The sequence below is a fragment of the Budorcas taxicolor genome, chromosome 4 (assembly GCF_023091745.1).
Source record: "Budorcas taxicolor isolate Tak-1 chromosome 4, Takin1.1, whole genome shotgun sequence".
NCBI lineage: Eukaryota > Metazoa > Chordata > Mammalia > Artiodactyla > Bovidae > Budorcas > Budorcas taxicolor.
This window is the reverse complement of record NC_068913.1, coordinates 65605421-65622539: the sequence shown is the minus strand read 5'-3', so window position 1 is coordinate 65622539 and position 17119 is coordinate 65605421. Positions and strand designations below refer to the sequence as shown.

The 17119-nt window shown below is 38.3% G+C and overlaps 1 protein-coding gene across 1 annotated transcript in view; it reads left to right on the top strand.

The window, feature by feature from the left end:
* Nucleotides 1–249: 249 nt before the first annotated feature.
* Nucleotides 250–17119, top strand: part of BBS9 (Bardet-Biedl syndrome 9) — a 469654-nt gene continuing 452784 nt past the window's right edge. The window contains exons 1-2 of the mRNA XM_052638544.1: nucleotides 250–300; nucleotides 16393–16515. Coding sequence (XP_052494504.1) covers nucleotides 16404–16515 — 112 coding nt within the window. The 5' untranslated portion in view covers nucleotides 250–300; nucleotides 16393–16403. The remainder of the gene's footprint in view (nucleotides 301–16392; nucleotides 16516–17119) is intronic.

The following is a 17119-nucleotide window of genomic DNA, read 5'->3' as shown; positions in this document are numbered from 1 at the left end:
ACTGATACCGTTTTTTCTGCTCGTCTCTGAGGGTGACAGAGAGAGGATGCGGGAGAGCTACTTGATGGGATCACTCCAACTCCGTGGAGCTGGTGGTGCTACCTGGTGAGACGCTCTCTTTGCCTGGGTCGTGGAACAAGTTGGATCAGGAGAGCGAGAAGGAGTATAAGGATTGCTTTTCTCTGCGACGTCCGATCTTGCTCGTCGTTCCAGCCCTGGGACCCTGGCAGACATTCTTAAAGGGAAGTCTGTAGAGACCGCGAAGGACGGTGGGGCAGGACCCACCTGATTCAGCATCAGGTAAGGAAGTATGTCTAGAATTAAACATTGGATTCATGAATGCCCTTTCCGTGTTTTATTTTATTATATATATATATTTTGATCAGATTGATTCTCTGATGCCATGTAATGGTTTTGGGAGATAGAGGATAACAGATTTCTTATGGAATATGTTTGCATTCAAAAGACAACAGCCAGAACAATGTGTGTGTGTGTGATCCTGTGAATGTCAAAAAAAGGTGATACGAATTTTTAAAGATTCCAATCAGGAGTGTCACATGGTGCACAAGCATTCTCCTGTGACCCTTCAACAAGTCTTCTGAACAAACGGTCAAAGCAGTTTCCAGCCTGTGACTGAAGTAGGATGCATGTACTAATACCCCTTAATTCCTTCTTGCAATAGGATTATTCCTTCTTCTTCTCTCTTTGACACTGCAGACCACAGCAGTCTAGATGAACTGAAGTGATCTCTCTCTCTTCCCCAGTTAAATGCCCTGCAATTGACTCCAATTTTGAGGATCTTTCCTGCCTGCACGCCCCCCCCCCCCCCATCCATCTCACTTTTAGTTTAAAAATGAAACCATATCACAGACATCCACAATTTGAGGATGCTGGAGGGAAAAGGATGAGTCTTAGCTAAAGTCTGTGAGTATTCAGAGAGGGAGAGATTTTTCTAACCTCTTTATGTATTTGTATTTGCTGCAAATACGTAAAGAGATTATTTGTTGAAGATTTTTTTGGTAAATAGATTGAACTATTATTTAGAATAATATATAAAAGAAACTTTGTAAATTCTGCAAATGATTTACAAGTTATAAGTTTAAGGAATTTTTCATTTTCTGTAATTATGAGTAATTGTTGTTCTTAAATTACAACCACACACTTATGTTTTTGGTGAGACTTATGGATGGAAATCTTCTTTGAAGGGACAAAAAAAATCCAGTATCAATAAGATATAGTAATTTTTAAAGCTTTGCAACTTTTGAAGTTTGTAGCAGATCTTATCCCTCAGGATAAGGAATTCTCAAAAATTATTGAAACACAAAGCATTCTTGCTGATTAATGAAAAGTTACTATCATTCTTTTCAACTTCAGTTTAAATCTTCGTTCCAGAGGGACCGTTGTTCACATTCACATTTGTAATTTTGTCTTGCTCGGAACATACCATAACCACCACCAACACTACTGCTATTACTACTTCGAGGTTACTACTGACACTTATCTGACATTTTTTGAATGCTTCCTATGGATTGAGCATTGGGGTAGGTAGTTACATGTGTTAGGCTATTTTATTCTCCCATCTTCCCAGAACAACTGGGAATCTAGAGGAAGAGACTTGTCTAAGGTCATACAGTTGAGGTCTGTCCAACTCCCTCTCCTGTGATCTTTCCTCTTTTGTGGCTTTTATTAAAATTCTAGCATTGAGTCTATAATATTGTCTTCAAAAGCAACATTCTTCTAATTCTGTGCGTTTGTTATCTTGCCTGGACTGGAAGACCTGACCAGTGTTTTCCAAAATTCGAGGCAGCACTAGCATGACATGGAGAAAATAAAGCTCCTGAAATGAAGAGCAGTAGTGTCAATGTCTTAGCCTCCTAATTTCAGCATCTGCCATCTCACCCACGTGTTCCTTCCAGAAGATTCTTGGGGTTATTATTGCCATAGCTGTTCATCTAGCCATCCTTCCATACTTTCGGACCAAGCAAATGAGGTTTTAAAACACCCACGTCTTAAAGGAAAACTAAATCTGAGTAAACTTGGTGTGAGAGATAACATATATATATAAGTATTAAAAACAAAAAAGAATTATGGAAGAGAATTTCTGGAGATTAAGGGATAAAGAGGTGCGTTCTTATTTAATATTCTAATAAGGTCTAAGAAATCAGTCTTTTGCGGCTGTTTATAATATGCATCTGTTAAAACCTTCTAATTATTGTTTTCCAATCATCCTTTAAAATTTTAATTAAATATGGGAGATACTTTCCTGAAGTCTGAACTCACAGTGATTAGAATTAACGTTAACAGAGTTATAGCTTTTTAATTGTTGTGAGGTGGCTGCACTTATTTATCAGTAGATAGTCTGGTTTTGAGTGTTACTTCCAACTTCTTGGTATTGATAGTTGTGATCAGTTGGGCAGGTTTCTTAACCTCTCTTTGTTCAAGAATACCTATAAAATAGTATCTGTGGTTTACTTTGTAGTTTTGTTATGAAGATTAGAATACTTGCAAAGCACTTAGAACGGCACCTGGGACCTTGGTAAATGCTTAGTAAATGTTAGCTATTATTTTCTTTTCTAGTGAAGGGAGGTGATAGCCATGAAAAATCTGATATTTGGTTTTTATTTTACATTTATTTAAAAACAGAAAAGGGCTTCCCTGATAACTCAGTGGGTAAAGAGTCTGCTTACAATGCAGGATACAAAGGAGATGCAGGTTCTATCTCTGGGTCAGGAATATCCCCTGGAGGAGGAAAATGGCAGCCCATTCAAAAATTCTAGCCTGAAAAATCTCATGGACAGAGGAGCCTGGTTGGCTACAGTCTAAAGGGTTGCAAAGAGTTGAACATGACAAAGTGACTAAGCACAACAGGCAAAAAACAGAAAATCATTAAGAATCTGGAAATTAACACTGAGTGAATAGGGGATAAAATGCAAATTTTTATTTCTTACTTTTATTGAAGACAATTAAATAGAATTAAAATCAATTTATGCGTATTAAACTTTTGTTATTTGGAATATTTTAAATTTGTTTTTGTAACAAAAAAGCCATATTTCATGGCTGAAAATGCCTTATTACCATTGTTCCTTTCTTCCTTTCCTGCCAGTAATAGACCTCTGCCACCCAACTGCTTACCTTAATATGTTTAAGTCAAGACCTGTATGTTTTTGAACTTGGAAAATGAATTAGCATTTTATATGAGTTTTAATTTATGGTTAATTTTTTTTCTCTGTCAATGGGGTAGGATGTCCTTCTAGGAGAAAGGGTAGAATTTATTTTGCTAATCTTCTGAATTTAATTTGCCAACCTATTGTTCTTCTGATAGAGTGGTAAATGTGGCCAAAATACAGGAGTATCCTAATTTTAAAAAGGTGAAACTTTGGGACTTCCTTTTGATCCAGTGACCAGGACTCCATGCTCCCAGTGCAGGGGGCTTGGGTTCGATACCTGCTTAGGGAACTAGATCTCACATGCTGCAAGTAAAGATCCCACATGCTGCAATGAAGTTCGAAGATCCTGCATGCCACGAGGAAGACCCAGTGCAGCCAAAGAAAAAATAAAACACTGAGCGACTGAACTGAACTGAACTGATTTTAGCAAATGAAAAATAAAAATAAAGTCACTCAATTATTAAAGAGAGTAAAATATTATTTTATTATTTTTATTATGGGAAATTTTAAACATAAACAAAAACACAAATAATAGTAAAGCAATCCCCCATGTGTTCATCACTATGTACTCTTTAAAAAATAGCAGCTTTATTGAAATATAACTCACATGCCATACAATTAAACCATTTAATGTATACAATTCAATTTTTTTAATCTATTCACAGATATGTGCAACCATCAGTTGCATGACAGTAAATCTTAGAATATTTTTATCACCTCAGAAAGAAACCTTGTACCCTGAGCTTATAGCTTTCCTGTCTTCTCCTGTCCTTTAAACCTAAGAAACCACCAATTTACTTTGTCTCTATGGATTTGTGTATTCTGTACATTTTATATAAATGGAATCATATAATATGTGGTCTTTTGTGATTGGCTTCTTTCTCTTGAAGTAATGTTTTCAAGTTTCATCCATGTTACTCCATTCCTTTCATCTCTGACTAATATTCTACTGTATGGCTATGCTACTTTGCATTTGTATATTCATTAATTGGTGGGCAGTTGGGTCATTTACACCTTTTGGGTATTATGAGTAAGGCTCCTATAAGCATGAGTTTATTTCTGAACTCTCACTTGTTTTTCATTTGTCTCTGTCTACTCATAATGCCAGTACCATACTGTCCTGATAACCATTGCTTTGTAGTAATTTTTGAAATGGGGGGAAATATGAGTTCTCCAATTTTGTTCTTCTTTTAAAAGATTATTTTGACCATCCTGAGTCCCTGGCAATTCTATAAGAATTTCATCAGAAGCCTGCCAATTTGTACAAAGAAGCCATGTGGAAATCTGGTAGGGATTGCATTGAATGTGGAGATCAATTAGGGAAGTATTGCCATCTTAATAATGTTAACGCTTCAGAACCATGAACATGGTGTATTTTCCTGTTTAGATCTTTTTTCTTTTGACTATATTTTGTAGTTTTCAGAATATATATTTTATGTCTTTTGTTACTTTTATTCCTAAGTGTTTTATTCTTTGGATGCTATTGTAAATGCAGTTGTTTCTTATTTTCGGATTGTTCATTGCCAGTATATAGAAATACAGTTGATTTCTGTTATGTTGATCTTGTATCCTTCAACCTTACTGAGTTGTTTACTAGCTCTAATAGTTTTTGTTTGTTTGTTTGTTTGTTTTTACTGAATTCTTGAGGATTTTCTATATACAAGATCATGTCATCTGTAAGTAGTTTTACTTCTTCCTTTCCAATCTGTAAGCCTTTTTCTCCCACTTAATTGGCTAATTTACAGCCTCTAATATAACAGTCAAATGAAGTGGTTCAGAAGGACATCCTAGACTTGTGTCTGATATTAGGGAGAGAGCATCCAGTCATTCACCATTAAGTACGGTATAAACTATGAGTTTCGCATGTAAGTGTTCTCTTTCTGTTTGAGGAAGTTCCTTTCTATCCTAGTATGTTGAAAACATAGGTGCTAATAATCCATAAATGATCTATAATAAGAATAGAAGAGCTTTATTTGAGCCAGACTGAGGGCCACAGCCTGGGAGACACAGATTCAAGAAGTTACAACTTTATAACCACAAAGTTATGTAAGTTGTTTGTGAAGAATTAGGATTGGAGCTTGGAAGGATGCTTGTTAAGCAAGGATTTATTGGGGTTTGAAATGGTTGCATAGTCATGAGGAAAGACTTTGAGATTATAAGGTTGCAGCTGGTAGCTGTTAGCAGATATTGTTTTGAAAACTTCTGCATGTATTGTTGAGTTTGATACAGTTCAGATAATCTAAGTTCTCAGTGATGCAGTGACATGAATGAAATACACCCACCATGGCCATCTGGCTCCATTCTGGATGTCTGAATCACAGTTACTCCATTTTGATTTTTAGATGCACTCTTTTCTTTAATGATTAAAGCAGATGTACCATGCATATTTGACAGGTTATAAGACAGGCTATTTGACAGGCTGCTCTAGTTCATGTAAAGTTTAAATTTAATTATATTTTAAGCCAGAATGACTTCCTCATATCTCATATGTGAAAATTTCTTTCATCAAGAGTTTTTACAATTGAAGAGTTTTGGATTTTGTCAAATGCTTTTTCTGACTCTGTTTATATGATCAGGTGTTTTTTAAATTTTACTTTATAGTTTTGGTATATTTTCTTAAATAATTTTGGGTGTTAAACTAACATTGCTTTCCTGAGGGTAAATTACACTTGGCCATGGTGTTTAATTCTAATCATATGTTGCTTGATTCACATTGCTGGTGTTGTGTTGAAGATTTTTACATACATATTTGTAAGAGACACTGGTCCATAGTTTTCTTTTCTTGTATTTGTCTAGTTTTGTTATCAGTGTAACACTAGTTTCATAGAATGAGTTGGGAAGTGACCCCTCCTCTTTTATTTTTTGGAGAGATTAGTGAACAATTGGTGTTAATTTTTAAAAAACATTTGGTGGAATTTACCATCTGAGCTTAGTCTTTCCTCCCTTTTTTTCTTTGAGCCTGGTCTTTTTTTGTAGGTAGTTTTTTGATTACTACTTCAGTCTTTCTACTTTTTATAAGTCTGCTTAAATTTTCAATGTCTTCTATAGTCAGTAACAGATAGGTGGCAGCAGGACAAATAAGGCTGATGTCCTGCCCCTCCTGGGAAAATGATTTTCTGATTGGGAGCTGTGGGGAGAGGGTTCTTGGCTATACCAGTCTGGAGTGCAGTACTGTCTTGCTGAACTAGGAGTATGGAGGAGGGAGTGTTAGTTTAAGTATTACAGACTCTTACTGTTCTTACTGAGTTTTAGATTTTTAGCGTTTCTTTATTTGCTGTATGCTCCTAGGACAACTTCCAGAGATGTTAAATGATTGTTTTAAAGAATAATTTTCAGAGTTTCACAGGGAAGTGGGCCCATGGAACTTCTCACATGTCATGCTGAAAGTGGAATTCTCTGAAACTTTAAGTTGTATAACATATGGTTATGGGAGAAATACCTATATTATCACAAGATTTCATCAGAGTTCCATTAGATATCAGTGTGCTCTGGAGTCTGTAAGACTTATATTTAAGAGCAAGTAGGTGGTGCTAGTGGTAAACAACCTCCCTGTCAATGCAGGAGATGCAAAGAGACATGGGTTTGCTCCCTGGGTCAGAAAGATCGCCTGGAGGAGGGCATGGCAACCCACTCCAGTATTCTTGCCTGGAGAATCCCCACGGACAGAGGAGCCTGGCGGGCTACAGTCCATAGGGTTCCAGAGTCCGACACAACTGAAGTGACTGAGTGAGTGAGCAATAAAAATGATTATGTATAAGGTTATTAGGAACACAGCTGATATGTGCAAAGAGAATTTTTTTGTAGGTGTGTTTTATTTTTCAAGCCAAGAGATTAAGCTTTTTTTTTTTTTTTTGCAGATAAGCAGGGATATCTAGCAACCTTGTTCAGACTTGCTGTCCAATGTATGAAGCCAAAGTGGAGAGGAACTCGCCTTTGAAATCTTTTGTCCTGCAGCCTAAGCTATCATGTAAAAATACACCAATTTTTGAAGAAAGGAAATTAATGATGTCCAAATTTAGCACAAATGAGGGTTTGTGTTTTGTTAAGTTTTTGGGGAGTGAGCAGTGCACCGTTCTCTGCTTCTGCCTTTGAAATGGAAAAGAGAGGCACTGGGAGACACGCTACTGGCCATCAGTTCAAATCGTTAGCTTTCCTATTGTTCATTAATTTAGCAGCAGACCTTGTTCAGCAGTTGATTGTCCACAATGGTAAATGATAACACCTGGGTCTTGGGCGAACCAGTGTGCTGAACTGTGATGTAATGTAATTCATGCAGTTCTGCTATATATTAGGGCTTCCCAGGTGGCACAGTGTTAAAGAATACGACTGGCAAGCAGGAGACGTGGGTTTGATCCCTGGATGGGGAAGAACCCCTGGAGAAGGAAGTGACAACCCACTCCAGTATTCTTGCCTGAAAATTCCATGGACAGAGGACCCTGGTGGGCTACAGTCCGTGGGGTCACAGAGAGTCAGATACGACTGACTGTCATGCTCGCTATGTATTACCTTATGTTTTGCCCTAGTATGAAGGTAAGTTGGTCTGAAATAAAGTAGCTGCGGTCCTGTGAAGAAGAGCCATTTGTTGGACCTAGGTTTAAAAATAGCACCCCCCCCCACCTTTTTAAAAATTACAACAAAGCAAAACAAAAAAACCCTCTAAGTGACCCATGCTTTTTCAGTGTTTCAGATATTAAATTGCAGGCAATGACAGCCTAATAAAACCAGGTCTAGAGACCTGGAGAGGGTATGCAGAAATGCTTCTGTCATTAGCTCTGTAATTTAAACAGGGATCAAGACTATCCCCAAGGAAAAGAAATGCAAAAAAAGCAAAATGGCTGTCTGAGGAGGCTTTACAAGTAGCTCTGAAAAGAAGAGAAGTGAAAAACAAAGGAGAAAAGGAAAGATATACCTATGTGAATGCAGAGTTCCAAAGAGTAGCAAGGAGAGATAAGAAAGCCTTCCTCAGTGGTCAGTGCAAAGAAATAGAGGAAAACAATAGCATGGGAAAGACTACAATCTCTTCAAGAAAATTAGAGATACCAAGGGAACATTTCATGCAAAGATGGGCTCGATAAAGGACAGAAATGGTATGGACCTAACTGAAGCAGAAGATACTAAGAGGAGGTGGCAAGAATACACAGAAGAACTGTACAAAAAAGATCTTCATGACCCAGATAATCATGATGGTGTGATCACTAATCTAGAGCCAGACATCCTGGAATGTGAAGTCAAGTGGGCCTTAGAAAGCATCACTACTAACAAAGCTAGTGGAGGTGATGGAATTCCGGTTGAGCTGTTTCAAACCCTGAAAGATGATGCTGTGAAAGTGCTGCACTCAATATGTCAGCAAATTTGGAAAACTCAACAATAGCCACAGGGCTGGAAAAGGTCAGTTTTCATTCCAGTCCTAAAGAAAGGCAATGCCAAAGAATGCTCAAACTACGTCACAATTGCACTCATCTCACACGCTAGTAAAGTAATGCTCAAAATTCTCCAAGCCAGGCTTCCACAATACATGAACCATGAACTTCCAGATGTTCAGGCTGGTTTTAGAAAAGGCAGAGGAACCAGAGATCAAATTGCCAACATCCACCGGATCATGGAAAAAGCAAGAGAGTTCCAGAAAAACATCTATTTCTGCTTTATTGATTATGCCAAAGCCTTTGACTATGTGGATCGCAATAAACTGTGGAAAATTCTAAAAGAGATGGGAATACCAGACCACCTGACCTGCCTCTTGAGAAACCTATATGCAGGTCCGGAAACAACAGTTAGAGCTGGACATGGAACAACAGATTGGTTCCAAATAGAAAAGGAGTAGGTCAAGGCTGTATATTGTCACCCTGCTTATTTAACTTATATGCAGAGTACATCATGTCAAATGCTGGGCTGGATGAAGCACAAGCTGGAATCAAGATTGCCGGGAGAAATATCAGTAATCTCAGATATGCAGATAACACCACCCTTATGGCAGAAAGTGAAGAAGAACTAAAGAGTCTCTTGATGAAAGTGAAAGAGGAGAGTGAGAAAGTTGGCTTAAAGCTCAATATTCAGAAAACTAAGATCATGGCATCCAGTCCTATCACTTCATGGGAAATAGATGGGGAAACAGTGGAAACAGTGTCAGACTTTATTTTTTGGGGCTCCAAAATCACTGCAGATGGTGACTGCAGCCATGAAATTAAACGATGCTTACTCCTTGGAAGGAAAGTTATGACCAACCTAGACAGCATATTAAAAAACAGAGACATTACTTTGCCAACAAAGGGCCGTCTAGTCAAGGCTATGGTTTTTTCAGTGGTCCTGTATGGATGTGAGAGTTGGACTATAAAGAAAGCTGAGCGCCAAAGAATTGATGCTTTTGAACTGTGGTGTTGGAGAAGACTCTTGAAGAGTCCCTTGGACTGCAAGGAGATCCAACCAGTCCATCCTAAAGGAGATCAGTCCTGGGTGTTCATTGGAAGGACTGATGCTGAAGCTGAAACTCCAATATTTTGGCCACCTGATGCGAAGAGCTGACTCATTTGAAAAGACCCTGATGCTGGGAAAGATTGAAGGCTGAAGGAGAAGGGGACGACAGAGGATTAGATGGTTGCATGGCATCACTGACTCAGTGGACATGAGTTGGGTAAACTCTGGGAGTTGGTGATGGACAGGGAGACCTGGCGTGCTTTGGTCCATGGGGTCGCAAAGATCAGACGCGACTGAGCGACTGAACTGAACTGAACTGAGGGGAGTCATATACCTATAGAATGAGAAGACTATCTCATTGGTAAGTACCTTCTAGCTGTGGAGGCTGTTGATTTTAAAAATGAGTTTTTTTTCCTGAACTTTTGAAAGATGACTAGTGGTAGGGGTCACAGTAAAAAGGAAGAGAAGTAGAGCATTGCTATAAGAAAACATCCGCATAGGCTCTCAGGTATCAGTTCAACTAGTGGTTTTCAAACTTCAAGGTGCATGTGAATCACTTGCGGATGTTGTTTGGGGTGGAGTTGGGATTCTCAACTTTCACAAGCTCTTGGGTGATGCTGACCTGCTAGTCCAGGGACTACACTTGGGGTAGCAAAGCTAAATAATCTAGAAAAGGAGGACTTTCAGAAGCTAATGAAGTGGTACTTGTCTAAGGAGAAATTGGTAGAGCAGGAGAAACAGGAAGGAACTAAATGTTGCCAGTTGTATTTTGTTAATAAGAACAGATATTCAATTTTATGATAGAAGTCCATGAGAAATTACTGCTTGATTTAGAACTGTTCCATTTATACACAGTGTTGGAGAGTTAGTTTTTCATATTGGAGATTCCTCCCCCTACCCACCTTTATTCTAGCAGGCTGAAAAAATTTGTTCACTAACAAAAGTTTTAAGGCCATATTCACATAATAGGTATTTTCATCTGATGAAGTCATATGTGTGTTTATATTCTAACTATAGGTACATACACTTTTCGCCCTTCCCAATTATGCTTCTTGTCCTTTGAAGTAATCATATCCATCATTATCATAGCCATGATGATGACTATATGCTGAGTGTTCTGAGACCTCCTAGTGAATCATTGAATGGTGTTGAATTGGGGTCATATTCTTCCCTGGGCTGCAAGAGAATGATGTGTCTTTATTGTGGCAGTCCAATGGTATGATGTGTTACAATTTTCCAATGTATCTCAAGTATGTAATGGGAATATATGGCATTTATTAAATACTGGTACATCCCTCTCAAATTAAAAAATTCAATAAAAGTATAATAGAAGTGTTTATTATGGTTTTGAATATTTGCTATGAGATTTGAAGTTTAGTCATCTGGCAATCTGTATGGTTTTACATAGTGCCATTATTAATAACAGGTGATACAGATGGTTTTTCAGAAACTCTCCCACATGTTAAAACTCATGACAGGTTTACTTACCTGCTAGGTATTTTTCCTTCATTTTCATCAATCCCTTGCCTTTACCTGACTGCTTTCTTTTTTAACATAAAGAGAGGGCCTTACATGGAATTTTCTTTCTCCCCTACCCTGTTGTTTCTTTAAAATTGTCACTTTGAAAGGATTTTATGATCACATAGAAGCTGCAAAAATAGTGGTTTCCCAGTGATAAAGTACAGTTATCAAAGCCATTAAATTGACATTAGTACAGTAAATGTTGAGCTATGCCATGTAGGGCCACCCAAGACCATCATAGTAATACTGTTCATTAAGATCGTTTTTGGACAGTTCTTCTGTGTATTCTTTCCATCTCTGCTTGATCTATCCAGTGTCTACTAGGTCCCCATTGTTTCTGTCCTTTATTGTGCCCATCTTTGGGCAAAATGTTCCCTTGATATCTCCAATTTTCTTGAAGAACTCTCTAGTCTTTCCCCTGATTATTGAAGAGATCAAGAAGAGATGGAAAGAATACATAGAAGAACTGTACAGAAAAGATGTTAATGAATTGGATTACTACGATGGTGTGGTCACTCACCCAGAGCCAGACATTCTGGAGAGCAAAGTCAAGTGGACCTTAGGAAGCATTGCTGTTAATAGAGCTAGTGGATGCGATGGAATTCTAGTAGAACTATTCAAAACCCTAAAGGATGATGCCATTAAGGTGTTGCATTCAATATGTCAGCAAATCTGGAAGACCCAGTAGTGGCCACAGGACTGGAAAAGGTCAGTCCTCATCCCAGTTCCCAAGAAGAGTAGTACTAAAGAATGTGCTAATCATTGGACCATGCTAGTAAGGTCATGCTTAAAATCTTTCATGCTATGCTTTAGCATTATGTGAACCAGGAACTTCCAGATGTCCAAGCTGGGTTTGGAAAAGGAAGAGGAACCAGAGATCAAATTGCCAACATTCACTGAATCATAGAGAAAGCTAGGAAAGTCCAGAAAAACACCTACCTCTGTTTGATTGACTATGCCAAAGCCTTCAACTGTGTGGATCATAATAAACTGAGGAAAGCTCTTAAAGAGATGAGAATACCAGAGCATCTTACCTGTCTCCTGATAAACCTGTATGCGGGTCAAGAGTCAACAATTAGAACCCTGCATGGAACAACTGATTGGTTCAAGATTGAGAAAGGAGTACGACAGGGCTGTCTGCTATCACCCTGTTTGTTTAACCTATATGCTGAGCACATCATGAGAAATATCCGGCTGGATGAGTTACAAGCTAGAATCACGATAGGTGGGAGAAACAGCAACAACCTCAGATAGGTGAATGATATCACTGTAATGGCAGAAAGAGAAGAGGAAGTAAAGAGCCTCTTGATGAGGGTGAAGGAGAGTGAAAGAGCCAGCTTAAAACTAAATATTAAGAAAACTAAGACAATGGCATCTGACTCCATTGCTTCATGGCAAATAGAGGGGAAAAGGTGGAAGTAGTGACAGATTTCCTCTTCTTGGGCTCTCAAATCACTGTGGATGGTGACTGCAACCACGAAATCAGAAGACGTTTGCTTTTGGGGAGGAAAGCTATGAAGAAGCTAGACAGTGTGTTGAAAAGCAAAAAGATTACTCTGCCAGCAAATAGTCAAGGCTATGATTTTCCCAGTAGTCACGTACGGTTGTGAGAGCTGGACCGTAAAGAAGGCAGGGTGCTGAAGAATTAACACCTTTGAACTGTGGTGCTGAAGGCTCCTGAGAGTTCCTTGGACAGCAGGGAGATCAAACCAGTCAATCTTAAGGGAGATCAACCCTGAATACTCATTTGAGGGACTGATATTGAAGCTGAAACTCCAGTATTTTGGTCATCTGATGCAAATAGCCGGACTCATTGGAAAGTCCTTGATGCTGGGAAAGATTGAGGACAGAAGGAGAAGAGGGCATCAGAAGATGAGATGGCTGGCTGGCATCACCAATGCAATGGGCAAACTTTGGGAGATGGGGAGGGACAGGGAAGCCTGGCGTGCTGCAGTCCATGGGGTCGCAAAGCGTCGGACACGACTGGGCGACTGAACAACAGCAACTATACTCTATTTAGTGCTATAGCTAAATTACAGATCTTATTTCAATCTCACCATGTTTTATATTACATACACTTTTTTTTTTGTAGGAATGCAGTTCTAAGAAATAAAATTTATGCCTTGGAACCACCACCAAGACTGGTTCTAGAACTTTTTCATCACCTCAAAGAAATTCCTTTGCATTAATCCTTTAAAGTCATACCCTCTCTTAACCTTGGTAACCACTAATCTGTTGTCCATCAGCTTAATTTTGTAATTTTGAAAATGTTGCAGAAATGAAATTATTTAAAATGCGACCTTTTTGTAAATCAACTATAATCCAATAAAAAGTTAAAAAGGTAGATAAGCAACAGGGATAAGTTGTACAGCACAGGGAATTATAGTCATTATATTGTAAAAAAATTTTTTTTTTGGTTGTGCTCGTAGCATGTGGAATCTTAGTTCCATAACCAGGGATCAAACTCACGCCTCTTGCACTGGGAAGCACAGAGTCTTAACCACTGGACCACCAGGGAAATCCCTTTGTAATAACTCTTGGTGGAATATAATCTATAAAAATACTGGATCACTGTGCTATAACCTGAAACTAATATTGGAACTCACATATACTTCAATAAAAAAATAATGAAGTAAAGGAAAAGGCAACCTCTTGGGACTTCCGGGCTTCCCTTAGATGGTTAAGAATCCTCCTGCAGTCCTGGGGACCTGGGTTCAATCCCTGGGTCAGGAAGATACCCTGGAGAAGGGAATGGCAACCCACTCCAATATTCTTGCCTGGAGAATTCCATGGACAGAGGAGCCTTGTGGGGTACAGTCTATGAGGTCTCAAAGAAGAGGTTGCAAAGAGCAGGACGAGACTGAGCACACACACACACACAAAAGATATGGAAGTAACCTAACTGTCCATCAACAGATGAATGAATACAGAAGATGCAGGGTACACACACACACACACACACACACACACACACACACTCACTCTCACACAGTGGAATACCACTCAGTCATAGAAAGAATGAAATAGTGCCATCTGAAGCAACATGCGTGAACCTAGAGATTAGCATACTAAATGAAATGTCAGAGAAAGGCAAATATGATAGCACTTATATATGGAGTCTAAAATATGACACAAACTTTATTATGAAACAGAAACAGACTCACAGACATAGAAAACAAGCTTCTGGTTACTAAAAGGAAAAGGGAGGCGGGGTAAAGATAAATCCGGAAGCTGAGATTAGCAGATACATACTACTATATGTAAGATAGATAAACAACAAGGTCCTACTGTATAGCACAGGGAACTATATTCAATATCCTGTACTAAACCATAATGGAAACTATATATATTATACACACACACACACACACACACACACACAACTGAATCACTTTGCTATACAACATTGAAACTGACACAACATTGTAAATCAACTATACTTCAACAAAAAAGAGTGCTGCTCCAGCAAAAAAAAAATTCCATTGTATGTATACACTAAATTTTGATTATCCACTTATTTGCCTGTGGACAGGTAGTTTGTTTCTACCTTTGGCTCTTGTGAATAATGCTGCTATAAACATATGTATGTGTACGTGCTTAGTCGCTTCAGTCATGTCCAACTCTTTGTGACCCTATGGACGGTAGCCCACCAGGCTCCTCTGTCCATGGTATTCTCCAGACAATACTGGAGTGGGTTGCCATGCCCTTCTCCAGGGGATCTTCCCTAGCCAGAGATTGAACCTGCATTTTGATTGATTTACAAGTGTTGTTGGTCATTGAGATCAATGTCAATGAACCAGCAGTATATAAAATAAACTATCTTTAAATAGAAACACACAAGAAACAAAATTATATATTGATTGGTTGCTGAAAATGCTGTGAATAGAAGCTTGCCTGACTCTACCCCCCTATTTCCTTTGGAAGCAACGGTTCAGTGTTTGCAAATTCAATGTTTGCTGCCACCTTATAGAACAGAGCTTCTTTGAATAAAAAGAGTTGACTGCTTATCCTAACTATCATTCAAATCAGTGTATTTTGAAGGAAGCATCGTTTATGTTAGATAAATAAATTCTCATAGAATCCCAGGATGGGTATGTTATGTGTGTGCTTAGTTGCTCAGTCATGTCTGACTCTTTGTGACCCCATAGACTGTAACCCGCCAGGCTCTCCTCTGTCCATGGTGATTTTCCAGGCAAGAATACTGGAGTGGGTTGCCATGCCCTCCTCTAGGAGATCTTCCCAACCCAGGAATTGAACCCAGGTCTCCCACACTGCGGGTGGATTCTTTACTGTCTGAGCCACCAGGGAAGCCCTAAAAAGTGTTAGTCACTCAGTCATGTCTGACTCTTTGTGACCCCATGGACCATACAGCCTGTCAGGCTTCTCTGTCCATGGAATTCTCTAGGCAAGAATACTGCAGTGGGTTGCTATTCCCTTCTCCAGGGGATCTTGCATATCCAGGGATTGAACCTGGATCTCCTGCATTGCAGGCAGATTCTTTACCATCTGATCCACCTGGGAAGCCCCCTGTGTGGTTTGTACTGTAGTTTAAAAGGTCCGGTGTGCTTTCACATCCACCACATCCGTAACCCAGTGGTATGGGTGGTGTATACTCATTTTAGATGAGGAATCAAAGTGCAAAGGGGTTACGTGAGTTGCCTGAGGACTCACAGGTAATTAGTGCTATAAATAGACTACAGCCCACATTTCCTAGTTGTTTTTTTTGGTGTGAATTTCCTCTTCCATCTTCCTTTCTACAGTTAGGGGAAAGAGAGTGAGTACTTTTTGAGTACTTGTAATGTACCCCTTCCAGTATTAGTCATTGATACATTTGATCTCATTTGCTCTTCTTAGCAACTCATTGTGACAGGAGATGCTACAGTCTTTCTAATGACCAAACTGAAGGGAAATTAGGTGTTTTGTCTAGGAATTATGTGCTGACTAGTGCTGGTAGAATTTGGATCTTGATCCTTCAAAGAATATATTACTTTGTGCAGTTGTCTGCTAAATGTCCCAGAGGAGAGAATTGATGCAACGTAAATGTATAATTTCTCAGCTTCACTTTCCAATGGCATGGCAAAATATTTGATTAATGTTTCCACTCATTTGGAGTTGTGGTTTCACGTATGTCCACAAAATACCAAAAAATTAGAGTTAAATACAATATTTTTTCTCAAAGTTGTCTAAGTTTAGTTTGCTCTGTATGCTGTAGGAGTTAATCAATTCATAAATCCTGTTGTGACTTGCACTTTGTAAAGTGGATTTTGATTATAAATAAATGCTTTCTTTTTAGAGTGAACGAAAATGTCTTTATTTAAAGCCCGTGATTGGTGGTCTACTGTTCTGGGAGATAAAGAAGAATTTGATCAAGGCTGTTTGTGTTTGGCTGATGTTGACAATACTGGAAATGGACAAGGTAAACAACTTATCACCAAGCACGTTGAACAAAGCATTTTATAGGGATGAAATAAAAACAATTTTTAAAAAAATGTATACTTTACAGAACTTAGGTGAACTGTCATGATTATGTCCCAGTTTTTTTTTTTTTTTTGAAACAAATTGACTCAGTTTTTAAGATCATTTGCCTTATAAGTAATATTTAGGTAACAGGCTGATAAATGTACTTATTACTTGTGTTTTGTTGTTTGTATTTTTCTGGTCTGTGTTGATTCTGTCATATTTGCTGGGACTCAGAAAAATATTATAAAGTATCATTTAATTTATTTTTATTTGTTGCAAAATCAGGTGTTGTAGGGTAGAACTGGCAAAATATTTTCAGTTTTGAAAATTTTTCTTTTATAGAAATTATTTGCAAGAAAAATTATTTAAAATTGAATCTAAAAGCTGTTTACCAGAATGGACAAATTATGTTAATCTCTCTCTTTGTAGAAAACAATTCTTAAATCATTGCTTTCATTTTTGTATTTTGATACTAGAAACAATATTCTATTTTATTCTTATATTTTTTGCTCATCTTTGCATGTTCATATATCAAGTGGTCTTTAAAACATTTTAGGTCT